The 16,464-nt window shown below is 40.3% G+C and overlaps 1 protein-coding gene across 3 annotated transcripts in view; it reads left to right on the plus strand.

Annotated features, from left to right (window-relative positions):
* The window catches only part of RHOBTB1 (Rho related BTB domain containing 1), a 53,781-nt gene extending 47,252 nt beyond the window's left edge, over positions 1-6,529 (plus strand). For all 3 annotated transcript variants that reach the window (XM_061448984.1, XM_061448991.1, XM_061449001.1), the window contains 4 exons: positions 397-547; positions 2,296-2,384; positions 3,603-3,708; positions 4,241-6,529. In XM_061448984.1, coding sequence (XP_061304968.1) covers positions 397-547; positions 2,296-2,384; positions 3,603-3,708; positions 4,241-4,410 — 516 coding nt within the window. In that variant the 3' untranslated portion in view covers positions 4,411-6,529. The remainder of the gene's footprint in view (positions 1-396; positions 548-2,295; positions 2,385-3,602; positions 3,709-4,240) is intronic.
* Positions 6,530-16,464: the final 9,935 nt, after the last annotated feature.

Genomic DNA, 16,464 nt, shown 5'->3' on the forward strand with positions numbered 1-16,464 from the left:
AAGAGCAGATAGATTACATTCCTCAAGAAGTCTACCAAGGGAGGTTTGGCATTGGAAGTGCTCACTGGCTTTTGCATATCCCACATAGCTGGCTATTTGCGGGCTAGAAAGCATTGAACAGATTCACCGTTTGATGTGGATTCAGTTCCAGCAGCTTGATACCAAGTTGCTTGTATGTAAACTGCCAAAGGATCTAGCTCTGGAGGTATGTTTACCTGTTAGCAGCTTGTTGAACTTTGATGGGAAATTTCTTTTTTGGAAAAAAGTTTTCCCTGCATTTCTAAAATGACTCAAAGAGAAAATGAGACGGTCCAGCCAAGTGACATAAGTGAAGTATGGCCTCTGTATGAAAGTACCTTAATTATTAGAGACTCTTTTCTTAAATATATTTTCCAGGTAGTTCTTCCCAACATAAACAAGACTTCCATGCAAGCGGTTTTAGATTACTTGTATACCAAGCAACTGTCCTCCAGTCAGGAGCTGGACACACTGGAGTTAATTGCATTGGCAAATAGGTTTTGCCTTCCTCACCTTGTTGCACTAGCAGGTAAGAATTTGTGGCCTTGTCCAAAGAACTTTCTTCTGCAATGGCTGAAACATGTTTAATGGTTTTGGAACACACAGGATTACCTCAAGTGTCAGGGAATTATTTTTTTTTTTATTATTTTTATTTTTTATGAAGGGAATATTGTAATACAAATTGATATTGCATTTAGAAAAGTGTATTTTCCATATTCTTGCCTTTTTTTAGTTTTATGCCACCAACTCAGGACACTAAAGTATCCTGTGCTTTAAAAAGAAAAAGAGTAAACCTTCTCTTTAGCATTGATAATAATGTCTGTGGTTTGTAATATCCATTCTGTTGTTATTAATTTATCTGAAACCAGGATGGACGCCAGGCTTTCCATTATGTAATGAATGAAGTGCTCTGTTATATGTTTCTATCTAAAGAGAATAACTGAGCCAATTCAAAACTTATCTAGACGATGCCGGGATCTTTTTCTACTGCCTAGATGAGAAGTTAATATTTTGGTATATACATGGGAATTTAAACCTAATTTCAGGATTAAAAAAATTTCAATCACATATTTAGAGAAAAATTACAGGATAGGATACTACTTAGTTTTAAAATTAAATCCATACAACCCCCAGACCTTTGCAGTTGTTTTGGTTTGTTTTTTGGTTTGTTTTTTGGTTTGTTTTTTTGTTTGTCTTTATGTATGTAATTCAGCATTGTTCTACATGGCCAAGGCAAACAGACAGAGGACACAAAGCTACACATATTTACAGGTCAACGTATAGGCAAAATTTAATCACATACTAAATCCTAGTTCTCCTTCAGCTGTGCACCAGGACCATGTACTTTCTCTTCACTGGTTCTGACAGACCAAATCTTTATTGCCTGATTTTATACATACATCTCTAACTGAAGTCTTGGTTACTTTTTTAAGTAGTTGTGGCATAAGCATACATGGAGTATTAAGAATATTTAATTTCATTTAATTCTTAATAAAATAATTTTGAGTACAAAGGCTACTGCTAACAACTGAACTCATTAGAATCAAATCAGTGGACAGTATTTCTCAAAAAATACTCAGATCTTTAAGGTTCTAGGAAATGGTTCTAGGAAAGGATTGAGTAGACTCTTGCAGTGAAGTAACTTTTTGAGAAGCTGGTCAGCATTCATCTGGATCCATAGGAACAACTAATCTGAGAATCTGAAAAGGGCCTGAAGTAAACTTTCTATATCAGTGCTGTGGTTATATTCATTAATACATACAGTGCAGTGGCATGTGCTCTGTTGCTTAAAAATTTGGCTATTGCTTTTTTATTACCCAAAAGAGACAGCTGATCCGTATTTCTAATTTATACTGAATATTGCACCTGTCCATTCTGCCAGAAAGAGACCAGTGGATGCTAAACTTTGTTCTTCCTGAAGTGGTTATTAACTGCAGGTTTGCTTTCTGTAAGAAAGAGGTAAGATTGTGTGTGAAACCAAAAATTAATAGTTTGGGTTTAGGCAAAGGGGTAAATCCTCATATGGACTGTGCTCCATTGGAGCAAGCAATTTATACCTGTGATGTAGAACCTCCAGCCACAACTCTAAAAGGACAGAATTTGGCATCATCATTTGGCCATTCATTCGGCTCAGGATGTCTGAGAGAATGTGCCACTTGCATAATGCTGGAGTTAACACTAGAAGGAGGGAGAACACTCCTTCCTGGTTCTTATGGATAACCTGACCTTGATATATGACCATTTCGCATGTGAGTGATAAGTTTTCTCCTCTAACAGAACAGCATGCAGTACAGGAGCTGACAAAAGCTTCCATGAGTGGCATTGCAATTGATGGGGAAGTACTATCCTATTTGGAATTGGCACAGGTCAGTGTGCATTGTTTTTTTTGAAGATATTCTGATGAACTGCAGGACTTTCTTTTAGCATCTTACTGATTCTGATCATTGCTTCTCAGTGGCTCAAAGTCTGCAGTTCTGAGAGTGACTGACAATAAAATTTAGTTTTATCTTCCTTTTTAAAGAAGATTTTTCCATTAGTTCAAAGATGAAACATCTACGTAAGCAAACGTTTCAATGTTTCTTGAGTCCTGGAAACTATGAAGAGAACAAAGGTCCAGCTCACAGTTACCCTGCACACCTTTGTTTTCCAAAAGGAGTGATACAGCAGTCTCTCAGATACAGTAGTACAAGCTAAAATACTTTTTTTTAGCTTTATTTTTCTTGATTTCACACGGATGGTGAATCTGGGTGTAGCTTGGCTTGAAGCCTGGGGTTTAAGTAGCACTGAAATATAGCACAAGCAAGAGCACCAAACTGCTTTCAAGTACCTCTTTTGCAATACCTATAATGCTGTTGCAAAATCAGGAGTGAACACCTACCAAAAAAGAGCAGCTCACTTAAGTTTGATTTTTATGAGGGGTGTTTTTTGGGGGGGGGGGGTTCTTTTGTTGTTTTTTTTTTTTTTCTTTTTGTCTTTGTCTCCTGTTTGAACACAGAAGTAATATAACTACTGGTAGGATAGCCTCTGTGCCACCTGCATCAGTATGATGTGTTTATAGCCTGAGAAGATCATAGTAGACAGTCAGAATGCCAAAATAAATATATATGCTATACAATTAGACTTGCATTACAGCTGTGCTTCCTTACAACAAGAGAAAGCTTGTACAAGATTTTGTGTTGAGCTTTCAAGTAATATTTTGTTTCTGTCGATGAGCACAGTTTCCCAGGCAATAAATTCTGAGCAGGGTCTGCAGTAATTGATAGGGATATATGAGTGGTACAATCATAGGTCCAGCATGCCTTCATGAGGGTTCAGATCCTCTGTGGGACTGGATGCAGTTTGCCGTATGCTGTAAATGCTAAACACCTATTCATGAGCCCTTTGGGCCAGTGGTTGTTCCAGCAGAATTGTGTGGCAAGGTCTAGGGCATTTAGAAGCCGCTTCAGCCTCAAATAACTCCCCTGTATGCTTGGGAGACTTCTGCCAGATATACTGGGGGCTGTTCTAGCTTTAGTTGTTAATTGGAGCTGCAAAATGAATGATAACCTCAGGAAATGGAATAAGCTTTTTTGTTTTCTTTACAGTTTCACAATGCAAACCAGCTGGCAGCTTGGTGTTTGCATTACATCTGCACCAATTACAACAGTGTTTGCTCCAAATTCCGCAAGGAAATCAAAGCTAAATCTTCAGGTATGGGCAACTTCCCTCCACAGCTTTCATGATGTTTCCCTTTTTCTTCGCACCCAGTTGATTAAACATGAAGACAAAGATGAGCATGACTCAGCTCATCATCAGCATCATCTCATGATTCAGAGACTGAAACTCTATGTTACCCTGAGTATCATTCATGAATTCTTACCTGTAAAGAAAGTTCATAATCATTAACCTTATTCCTGGGCAAGCATTACATTCTTTACCTATTATAGTGATGCTAAAAGGAACAGAGGTAGTTTCAGGCTCCACAATGAAAAATACACTCTGTAAGGGGCTTGTTTTTTCACACTTTAGTGAACTAAGGCCTCTTGTGTCTAACCACTTTCAAAGTCTCTTCACACTGTAAGTAAAGCATATGAAGAAACTGGGGGAATCCCCAAAAAGCCAGCTAATGTAAAGACTAGATGAATGATTAGCTGCATAGCTTTTTGCAGGTACTCAAGACATTTCTGAGATGTGTATCTTATTAGCTTGTTTGACAGCTTTTTTATTGTTTCTCTTTAATCAGATAATCAAGAATATTTTGAGAGGCATCGGTGGCCGCCTGTGTGGTATTTAAAGGAAGAAGATCACTACCAGCGAGTTAAAAAAGAAAGAGAAAAGGAAGATGTTGCCCTGAACAAACACCATTCAAAGCGGAAGTGGTGCTTCTGGAATTCTTCTGCTGTAGTTGCCTGAACAAAGCAAATAAGGGAAAATCCATAACCAATGTCAAAAATTAGTCTTATTGTTAGAAATAAGATATACTTCAGGTTGTCAGGAAACTTTGTTCCACGTGTGCATTTATTATGCTAGGGTCAAAAGCACAAGCTCATTGAAAATGAGCCTGGAACAGCTCCTTGAAGTCATATGTATATTTTTGACTAGTAAGAAGATAAATATCTACCATTATTACATTTCTTTTTATTAAAAAAAAAAAAAGGGAAAAAAAATCCAGCATTAATATTTCAGTCTCCAGTTGGGAAATATTTTTATACTGTCTGGTACATCTTGTTCAGATGAAATTCTGGATACTGTTTTATTTTACAGACTACAAAATAACCATGTAGCAGCTTTGTAATTAGATTTTAACTATTTTTACTATGCGAGTACAGTGAAATAGACAATCTTCAGTCATAAGAAACCACTTCTAGAATATCTCATAAAAAGTCATCTTAGGAAAAAATCTAGTTGCCTAGTATATGTTGTCTTCTTAAACTAAGTACTGTGCACGGGTAATCTAATTAGATGGTTATTTCCCCTTTCTAAAGCAAAGGGTTGGAATAAGATCCAATAACTGCAAGATATAGAGTGCTTGATCTTTGCTCAGCTGAATAATAGGCAGTATAATTACCTGTTCAACCGCAGGCAAATGTATTTCTAATATTTGCCATGTAAGTACAAATAATTATGACTATGTGGGCCACATGAAGTCTAGTGATTCTAAGTATTCAGAGGTTTTATATGTCTAGATCAAAGAGGATATTTCTAAAATCATTTAGAAGGGCTTATTAATTTATATCCTCATACAAGTATGGATCTGAGTGCAAAAAAAGCAGTTACACTGCTTGCATTTGAATTACTGCATGGCAGTTACTTTGTTCTGTTAACCATGCAGCCATTCCTTACGCTGAATTCCTTTTTGCTTCGGTGCAAGCAAATGAAAGGGCTGCGAAAACAACTAGGAGTTATCTAGTGTTACAGCATTTTGTAAAGGAAGAAGGGTCTTCACACCCAAGATCAGTTTGATCCAAAATCTTTTATAGCTTTTCCCAAGTAGAACTCAAACTGTTAGATTATTTTAATGAAGTAGATGATATATTTCCCCTGGAAGTAAGTATTCCCAGAAAGCTGAGGGAAAATGATGGCAGAAAGGAGGAATTCTGCACAAGCAGTGCAAGAAAAGAAAAAGCCTCCAGTGTTTTTAAATAGCCTGTGTGTTCATGACCTTTTATCAGGCATTACTCTGAAGCTGCAGTGTTACACTAGATTATGTAAGGATGAGAGCATTTTTTAAAAGACCAAAACTGAAATACATAGACTGTAGAACATACACATGCAGTCCTGTACAGTGTCTCAGGCACAATTCTGTAACCACAGTAGTATTGTGTATTAGATTTGTTAATATTGTTTTGTGCTGGCAGCTCAGCATACCAATGTGAAAAGCTGTTTGTTTGTGGTTTTTTCTGTATTCAAAGGCAAGGCAGTGCAGTCAAACCCCAGTACTGTAAGTCAGGAAAGGCTTTGGACTGAAAGCCATATACACCTCTACGTATTTGCATTCGGAATGGACTAATTCATGGTGGATGCTACCACAGGATGGTAGAAGCTACCCAGCATGGAAGAGTTGCTGCTCTACAATTTTTTATAAGGAAAGCAGGTGACAGATTCCTACCCCTGTAAGATTCATCACCATGTGGTGATAAAGAAGGGCTATAAATGATGGTTGCAAATATGTCTCCTTAATTCTTGATCAGCGATAACATACAGTGTGGAGAAGAATTCATGAGAGAAGATATGTCAAGACTAAGATGAGAAATATTTGTTGTCATAGAGTGTTAACCAATCATATTTTGAGTAAGTACTGCTACTAGGTTTTACACAACCAAAGCTACTGTATGATTGTAATCTTGCCAAACTGTAATGGATATATAAATGAACTTGAGGTATATGCAATAATATCCAGTTGTTCTAGTTATCAGCTACTATAACCAAGTGGCTGGTTCATTTGGTTAATGCTGTCTATGGCCTTTAATCTTGGTGTTTATTTTGTGGGTTTTATTTTGGAAAAAAAAGTTAATAAAACCATTTAGTTACACATTGTCTCCCAGCTCTTTGAAGAAGCTCCCTGAATTTTGCATTAGGTGCTGCGCTTCTTAGTGCTGTTTGTAATCATCCAGTTGTGGTATCAGTCGTTTAATTTTACTGAACTGATATTTGCATGGCAGATTAGGATTTATGTTTGGGAGTGTCATAAGGAGATCCTACAGTGTTGGTATGTGATGATGGAAGGTTGCTGTTTGTGACTTACTGTTCAACTACATAGCAGAAAAAATCTCTTGCCACTTTTCCCCATGGTTTCTGATATTTAATTAGAATTACATTACCCAAGGACATGGAACTAATTAGTCATGACGGACATGGAGAAACAAAATGCAGGTAAACAACAGGAGGTCTGTATGGTTTTCAGTACACTCTAACCTTTGTACAAACATTCTTTTCCCTACTTTCTCACTTCCTTAGTTGTCAGCCATTCTACAGAATCCCTCATTACCTGTTAGTAGACTCTTAGCAACTACCTCCATGCATATAGGCTGTTTAATTGATAGAGATAGAAAGCTAATGCTTTTCTAGAGGATTTTTGCAAGATGTCATGCAAAGAATGCCATGTTTGCAATTTTTTTTCAGCTCTTAAGCAGTGCCAAGGACATTGAAAGTAAGCGCATTCAGCACACACTGTGCATGTTTAAGTGGTAATTTATGAGAATGTTACATATCTCCGTGATTTATTTCTGGAAGGAAAATTTTATTTCTTTGAACTTACTATTAGAAAAGTTAATAGACTCAACTGAAAAAGTGGTAACATTAGAAGCAAAAAATGTTTCTCTTATTTATTATAAAACCAGTACCATGGAAGGAAGGAGCAAATCAGAAGCGTTGCTCTTCAGGACATTACTTTAAAAATATTATGACTCTTTAGGAGAAGCTGTGTGTCCTTTGTTCCTGGGGAGTCTCATTCAGCTTCTTAGAAATAGTGTTTTTCTATTTTTCTTTAGGACAGAATTTCTGTGAGCAATTTCCTCTGCATCTCAACACAAACCAGTTTCTGTGGCTTCCCACCCACAAATAGCACACCAAAGCCAGAAATAGAAGAGTTTTGTGATGAAGATGGGATTGGCCAGACTTCAACCACAACCACTTAATTTCATTCGCTGAAGACCTACTCATCATTGTCTTTTAGTCAGAAGAGGCCTCAAAGCATGGACAGATACACTAGACAGTATGGCATATGTGGGTATGTTAAGAAGGGCTGCTGCCTAGTAGAAGGGACTAATCTAGACATCCCTTCTGAACGCTAAGAGCAGGATTGTACCAGAGAAAGGGAAAAGCAGCACAGGGCTTTATTGCCTTAATTCTTCAGCAATTTACCCACAGATCTCTCTCGGAATAATTTTAAGTGTTTGCTTTGTAAAATCAGGGTTGGCTTTTTTTTTCCATGTTCCAGTAACAAGCACTGGGAGACCAGGTGAAGGCATATTGGAAGTGCTTCTCTGAGAGCCAAGTCTTCCATCCTCTGTACAGACAGGTTTAGGTAAAGGTCTAATGTAGTAAATAGGATTAATTTTGGTACCTATACTCCAGGATAGTGAAATATTTCAGTTCTTCCAGACTTCTTAAGATTACAGTCTGGTGAAGAGATTTGCTTTGTCAAATGAAGCTACAGTTTTGTCCCTATTCTGTCCCTTTTTTTCTAGATCACACTCTTATCACTGGATAGGCCAGCATTTATTTACTCTGGGTTGGAATCCAAGGTATGTGCTATGCAGTGAGGTGTCTTTTAAGATGACTGCTTGCCACTCCTGAGTCCCCTTAGATTTTTGGTCTATTAAAATAATCTAATAGCATTTACATGAGTCTACTTCTCCTGCAGGCAAAATACCCATTGAAATGGTTGAGATAACACACGCGTGCTTTGAGGTGCCACCTAATGAATTTATACATTATCACTTCCTTGTGTTCCAAATCTGGTAACAGAAGTCTGCTTTCTGTACTGCATGCAGGCTAAGAGAGTAGGTTAGCAGGAATAATCCCCATCCTGCAGGCTCTACAATAGGATAGTTCATTGTCAGTTAACTTATGGTTTTGCCTTTAGTTAAAAGAATGTCATGAATTCACCTTGCACTAGCAGCCAGAGTAGTGAGAGTATTGTATGTTTATACATGCACACTAAATCCCTCACTGATGCTTACATAAAAATCTTGATTTCTGGTAGAAATATGAAAACCTTTTGAATCAAGGCTGCAGGAGGTTAAGAAGAATATTTGAACATCAGAAGAGACAAAAATTATTATGCTAACATATCCCAGCGCAAGAGAAAACCAAACCAGGAAGATAATGATGTGATTCAGAGAGAGAAGCATAGGGACAACAGGATTGTGATGGCTCCTTTATAATTGTTCAGCTTTACTGTTTGATTTGTAACAAGGCCATATAGCTACAACATCCCACTGGCCTGTTCTGCAGCAACAATTGTTCCCAGATGCAGAACAACTGTTCTCTGCATCCTGCCCCCACCACATGGGGGAGGGGGGAACATGTTACAATGAAAACATTATTTGCTGATGTACCTCAATCCTTTCCTATGAGGCACTGGTACCCCACAATCTGTCCTTTGGCCTGCAGAGGAGCCCAGTACCACCTCCTGGATTGGTACATCTGGTTTTGTCTCATACTGAAGTATATTCGAGAACAACAAGGACCTTACCCAAATGTAAGAAGGATCTCCAGCCAGTCTCCTTCACTGGGACAGCAGACAATGGAAGAATAAAGGTCTGTGGTGGCCAGATATCAGCCTGTCTAGGGATTTCAAGATAAGGAAATTGAAGTTAATAACTTTCAAAAAACACTCAGCCGGAGAACAAGTCACGGAATACACAGGGAAAAGCTGCATGACAGCCTGGTCAGCACTGTTTCAGGTACCATTATAAAGATGTTAAACTGGGGAGGGGCAGATTCCTTGTGGAAAGCTCTGGCTTTCAGCTTTAAAGAAAAGCAGGCTTCACCATTAGATACAATTAGCAAGCTGGGTACCATGCTTTTGTATTGCACAGGTCTGAACAGCTGCACTGGAGGATTGTCTGTTTCCCCCACCCCACTCTGGCTGCTCTGAAGTTTCAGATAAGCAGCCATGTGATGACAGCTCACAGGGAAGATTTTTCTTAAGAAATTTTCTTGCCTTTAACATTTTTTTTTTAAAAAGGTTTCTTTATTCCCCATGGGGATTAATACTTTTTCTATTATGGCTGTATAATAAGGATTACACGGCGTCCCTGGTATAAGTTCTGAGTAGTCAAGTTATCCTCATAGGTTAAAAGCAAAACATACAATTAGCAGCAGATTAAAAGTATATGATTGAATATGCATTTTAGTCATTAAATATAAGCTGTTCATTCTGACTGGATGATCAGATGTGATTACCCCCACCTCCTGGCTGTTATAAATATTAGTTGTGCACTACATATTACAAAGAAATTTCTTTAAATTTCTCTCCTGGGTCCTTAATTAGACCTAGAGCCTGCTTGCAAATTTTTGTGGATCTCTATGCTGATCATATCACATCGACATTTTGAATTGTAGCATTTCTGGGGTTAGTTTTAGAATATTTAACAGATCTCATCCTGTAATCAAACTCTGTTAGGTGGTGATGCCTTTTCCCACAAGCAATATAGAGAGAGAGGGTTTCTAAGGAGCCCCTGGAGACTTTCTGGGGCCAGGGAAGCTCTGTGAATCCTCCCTGCTCCTGCACAGCAGAGCCCACGGGAAGAGCTGCATTGGCTTGCAGGGGATGTGATCAAGTGTCACTACTCCTGCGGTCTGTAAGACATCCAACAGCACTCTGTAAAACAACCTCAACCAAGTATTCACACACTTATTGCTCAAGATTCACCTCTGCTTTCTAGCTCTCCAGAGGGTACGTAGAGCTTTTCCTGCCTCCCTCAGGCTGGTCTGCTGAGGCAGGTTCTCCCAGCTTTGTCCCCCTTTCGTTTTAGCTGGCCAGGAGCAGTAAAGTTTGAATACACAGAACTAATTCCTGGCCTGCTGCATTTCTGTGGCAGGTGCTGTGGCCAGTGAAGGACTGCAGTTCCCACAGCTGCACAGCCTTTCCTTTCTCAGGTTTCCAAGGCTAGAAAAGGTAATGAGCTGTAGAGACTGATGTCTGTGCTTAATTGGTTTTATCATCTGCTCAGGGGGGGGTCTGTTTGTTTGTTTGCTGTAATCACAGCAAGGTTTGTTTTGTGGAAGATAATTTGTTAAGAAGGTAGGAGGAATAAGAAATAAAAATGGCTGCAAAAGATAATTGGGTGATTATCTAAAGGTAATTGGGTAATTAGGTTAAAGACTTGTTTTCCTTTCTTCTGAGGCCTCTCCAGTATGTCTGAAGGTGAGGAGGGACTGAAGGTCAGTGCAGGGAGGCTGGGCAGAATTTTCCTCACAGTTAATAGAACTGGCTGCTCCTCTGTAGCTGAGCATATTGGCAAGAAGGCTGGTGCCTCAGAGTTTGTTAGAAGCTATAAAATGATTTACCTTCAGTCTTTTCTGTTACCCATTGGCTAGACACTACAATAGGTGGTGTTGGTCTGAGCTTGCTGTGGGGCTCTATGAATGGCTCTGTGCCCTGTACAGTGTAGTGATTCCTACACGGAGCACATGTGCCATGCACCTGTAAAAGGCAGGCACTTGATGCATAACCTGCAACTGTAAGGGCAGCATTTGAGAACTTTGCTATTCTCTTCTAGCTCCTTGGCTTTTATTTTGACATTGCTCACCCTCCCAGTGCATTAACACAGGGTGAGACTTGGGCCAGGAGGTAACTTCTTAGAAGTACATTCTTCCCTCAGGCTTCAAAATCTTGTTTTCTTGAATCTGGGCACACAGATACCAAACAGAAATCAAGCAGTTCTGCCCATTGCACCGCTATTCCTTCTAAGCTGTTTTTCAGCCCCTGTCAGCCTGGCTGCCCATGCAGAGCAATCAAGCTGCAGAACCTGCCACATGACACTGGGTATATGAATAGCCTGCACAAATTCCCAGGTAATCTGGAAATGCCCATGATAAGAAGTTAACTGGGAGTTAATAAATACATAGAAAAATATGCCCTGCTGAGTAATTTCCAAAGGCAAACAAATAGCTGGTACTTTTCAGAAGAGGTATCTCTAACTAGCCATGCTGTTCTTTTTTTCTCTGGGCATCAGATTTTGGCCACTGTCAGAGGTAGTATAAGGGACAGATGAATTCAATGCTGATCTCTATGCTCTAAAACCCTACTGACGATGTACTGTTGCAATAGTAATCCTGCTCAGTACGAGAGGAACCGCAGGCTCAGACCCCTGGTGCATGTGCTTGACTGAGGTGCCACTGGCACGAGGCTACCATCTGCGGGCTTATGACTGAACGCCTCTAAGTCAGAATCCTGCCTAGACACTTGATGTTGTGCTGTTGCGTCATCGGTCGCTTGAGATTGAGCCAGGAGATGACAGTCTTGCTCAGAATGTGTGGGTTAAAGCCCTTCCTGACTCTTCGTTGGCGATGACAGGCCTGCCTCATAGCAGAAGGAAAACTCCAGGCTGATGGAGCTCGTCTAGCCTTGTAAGGTCTTCCATCATAGAGAAGGACACTCTTACAAAACCTACGACCTGCGGACTTTGCTGTCACCGTCCTAACTAGCTAGGCTGCGGCAGTTAAACCTCAGGTGTAAAGGGTGGGACCAGTTCTGCGCAAGCTGCGCCTCACCTAAAAAATCCACTGCGCAGGCTGCAAGGGCTCACTCTCACTTGTCTGCATGGACAGGCGAGGGTCGAAACGGTAGGTGACAAGGTGCATGGGAAGCTGCAGCTCCAACCTTGCATGCGGGCGGACCAGCGCATGGGTAGCTCGAGATTACTCAGGAGATGTCAGTCCTGGTCGGACACTTCCTGATTGCCTAAGCACCCTTTTTTTTCCAACCAGATTTGCATATCCCACTTGCCCTTGGTCATCGTGGTTGTAGTAAGCGTGGTTAAAGCCCTTCCCAAATCTTCACTCGCGAAGCCTAACCATCAATCAATCAATCAAAACTAGTGGGATGAAGGATTCAGTGTAGTGGGGGAGCTTTTCCCACCTATCCACATGCTCCTTTGCAATGAGCTAACTAATAGGGGTCTATCTTCCTGATCACCTTCCATTACTGGAAGTCCCCATGATGCTTTTAAGCTGTTATTAATGCTAATAATAAATTTAGGTGGCATTGATGGTAGCATGCATAGAAAAAATGAAAACCAGTTGTCTGATTTTTACAGGTTAATATGCAGTTTTTCAATATGCCTTTACTGCGCCACCTGCACTTAATGGGACTGTTGCCCTTTCACTAAGCCACATCTTAGCAGGCTCTACACCATCCACAAAAATCCATAACCACTCTAGCACACTTTACCTCTCCTGGATATTTATCCAAAAGCTGTATCACATTGGTTCTGGACTGTTATCTGTTTTGCAGCAGAGTTGAAACAGAAGTGGTTTTGCTAGGTTCATTCAAGATCTGCCCCTGATCTCTCTCCTTTAGGTGCACAGCTAATCATAATCAATTCTTGAACAGACTGTCGGGTGTAAGCTACAGTTCAACTAATCTGCTCTTTTTCACTGCTTCATTTACTGCTGTTTTCTTTCAGGGAACCATCAGTATAAGATAGATCTTCTTTTTGAATTCCCTTTTGGTCTTAAGTGCAATACCTAGGGAGCCACAACATTTTCCCCTTGTCCCTTTAGCAGCCCACTACAGTCATCTTCCTATTTGGCAGCATTTGAGTGAAGTACTAATCAAGGCAAAACCCTTTGATATGGGTACTTGATATTTCATGAGCAGCCTCATTCTTTGATATAGGCTATAACTGGGCATAGGGAGGGAAGGCTGACACAAACACTGTATCTGCACCGAGTTGTCATTTATAGAGAGTGGCATATTCTAGGAAAGCAGAAGGGTCTTCAGGAAGAGTTAGTACTTCCAGCCTGCTAAGAAAGCAGACGTGTATTACATTAAAGGGCTGTGTTTAGCCTGGGGCAGGGGGACAACTGGAGATACCCAAACTCCAGGCAGAAAGGCTATCGGGAAGTAACTAAGCAATATCATAGTATGAGGGTTGACTGGCATCAGATGAAACTAGCACATGGCAGGGTCACTACTCAGACCATTTCTCCACATCAGTGTTAGTTGAACAGCAAAATTTTGTGCCAGAGAACACTGGAAGCTCACACAGCTCCCAGAATAAATCTCTGGGGAGAAAAGCTGTCAAAAACAGATCATCACCTCTGCTTTGGGGACTTAAGTCCAAGGTGTTGAAAGTTGGCAGTATACTACCAAATACCATTTCATACTTACCTTTGCTTTATCTTTCCCAAAGTGTCTGCTGCTGGCTATTGTCAGAAGCATGATTTGGGACTGAGCAGAGATTTGGTGATCTGCCCATGGCTGTTCCTGTGACCCTGGGTAAGGACACTCCTACTTCACTGCAGAAATACCCATGTCTGCTCTTCCCCTCTGTGCTGCAGGCAGTCCCTTGTTGGTTTCCTGTCTGGTGTCAGTTAGAGAGCTCATCACTTGCCTGTTGACAAGTATAAGCTCAACCCATGAAGGGGGAGGAGAGAAAGCAGGGGGATTCATCCTTCCTGTATTCCTGGAAGACTGTAATGTTCCTGCAATGTCCTGAGCAACGAGTGAGCCTTTTAGAAGAGGTCAGATGCATGAAGCGGTTGTTTTTACAGACAAAAAGACTGCAGAACAGGTACCTCTTTGAGCACAGGAGTCAAACCCAGGCACCAACTCCTGTAAGTGAGATATAATCCTGACCAATATACTTAAAAATGAAATCAGGCCTCACAGCCTACAGCAAATGCTGGTGGTTGTTTTGGATGACGCTAAATCACACGAGGATACACAGTATGAATACAGTGTCTGCCAGGCATTTTAAAGCATCTTGGTTCATTTCACCTAACCAAGCATCTAAGTAACATGTTAGATTCAGCTCTTTGTGTTGTAATCCCCAGAGTCACCTACACTTACCTGCTCTTTAGGAGGCCATTTTGCCTGTTGGGAATGAATCAATTTCCAGTTCTGGAGCTGCACAATACTATGTTAAAAAAAAATAAACAGAATGATGTGAACAGTGGTAGTGTTGATATGTCTAGTGTGTAGATATGTCTTACCTTAAGCATAACCATCAGCCTGCTGCTAAATGTAGAATGCCAAGGTAAATATTGTGTCCAGCCACCACTTCTGCCTACCCTCTTTGTCTTGCTTCTTTCTTACTCATTTTGCTCATTTTCACACACAAGGCTGACAAAGCACCGTCACTTACTGTGATACACATTTCTTCTATTGCTCTGGGAATAATCTTTCATTACTATAAGCTTTTTCAATTTTCTTAAGGCTTTTTACCACTTTGCCAGTGTAGCATAATTTATTTTGTTGAGTGGTTTACACATTAAAGTGTGTGAAGTTGTATTTATATGTCTCTGATGAGTTCTTTGCTAGCTAGTGGAACAGTGCTGTGGAGGGTTTTTTTTCTTGGAGCTTTCTGTTTTCACAGTGCAATTTTTCACCTAAAAATGAGACTTCAAAACTGCTGGCTTTTGCCACCTCGAGCCACTTTAATCACCAGTTCAATTCTCAGCTACAGATAGACAGTGTAGAGCCTGGCATCCTCTCTGTAGTGGGAGCTTCTCACTTTACAGCAGCCGAGGACCCTTCAAACAGCAAGCTGCAACTGTCCCTCTCAGCTGCTGTCCTTCAGTTTTCCGGCTTCATGCCCTTAGTTTCAGTTATAAATAAATAAATAAATAAATAAAATAATACATGTTTTATCCATGTATTTCATATATATAGTTTAAAAATTTTAAGCTCTGCCTGCTGTTACCTTTAAAATTGAAATGTTTATTTCCTTCCCATACATCCTTCTCCCTCTTGTAGTTTAAGCTTTTCTTAAGCTATATAGCAAAGTGTGGGCATTAAGTGTGATTAAAGATAACTGTAGATGTACTCACATCAGAGCACAGGGAAAACTTAACTAAGTTTTGTACAAGTGCCTTTAGTGATGGCGAGCTCATGCAGCACTTCAGGTAGGACAGAAGAAGGCACAGTCAGAGCCATCATAGAAAGATTTGGGCTGGAAGGAACCTTAAAGATCATCTAGTTCCAATCCCCCTGCATGGGCAGAGACACCTTCCACTGTATCAGGTTGCTCAAAGCCCCATCCAGTTCTTACCATTTTCTTTGAATGAAAGAAGGGGCAACACATTTTTCCTAGATATGCTGATACTAGACTGCAGTCACAGCACACTGCTTGGTCTATCAAATATGCTTTTAGGGAAACACCCAGGTTCATCTAAGAACTATGTTTATGTGAGGCTTAAGGACAGGGTTTTTTTTACTAGATATCCAAACCTTAGGCAGAACACTTATATTGGTCAATAGAGTAAACATTGAGTCTATTGGTACTAAGCTAGTTTATAAAAACCAAGCTTTTCCTAAAAATAGGTCCAGAGTATTTAAAGTGCAGAGAGAATAACATCTTTTGTTCTTGCCCTGCATCTGTAGCATCCTGTTTTTCAGACTAGGCCCTTGGAAATACTGTGAGTACTTCACTGTTTTTTGAACTGGGGAGAGGAAAAAACAAATACAGAGAGGAGGCTGAAGAGTAGGTAGGCAATGCCAGAAGAAAGCAAGTCTTGTTATTAGATGCACAATCATCACTATGAGTGGATTCACCTGCATTCCCCTTAGCTAAGTCTGGTGTTTGCAAGCCTCATACACGCGCTCAGCTCCCAGTCCTTCCTCTTGTACCATCATCCTCTGACTCACAGCTGCTGGAATGCTCTGGAGCAGCTCATTATGCAGTACCACAGGTGAGCCTTTAGGACAACCTTTATACCGTTCCCTGTGGTAACGTGCCAGCTGCACAGATGGCTTCTTTCTGGCTCTGCTTTTCGCTGAGTTGTACAAAC

Source organism: Pezoporus flaviventris, unplaced genomic scaffold, assembly GCF_033815535.1.
Source record: "Pezoporus flaviventris isolate CSIRO_AGI_PZ_B2104156 unplaced genomic scaffold, CSIRO_AGI_Pfla_v1 ptg000001l, whole genome shotgun sequence".
NCBI classification, from domain to species: Eukaryota; Metazoa; Chordata; class Aves; order Psittaciformes; family Psittacidae; genus Pezoporus; species Pezoporus flaviventris.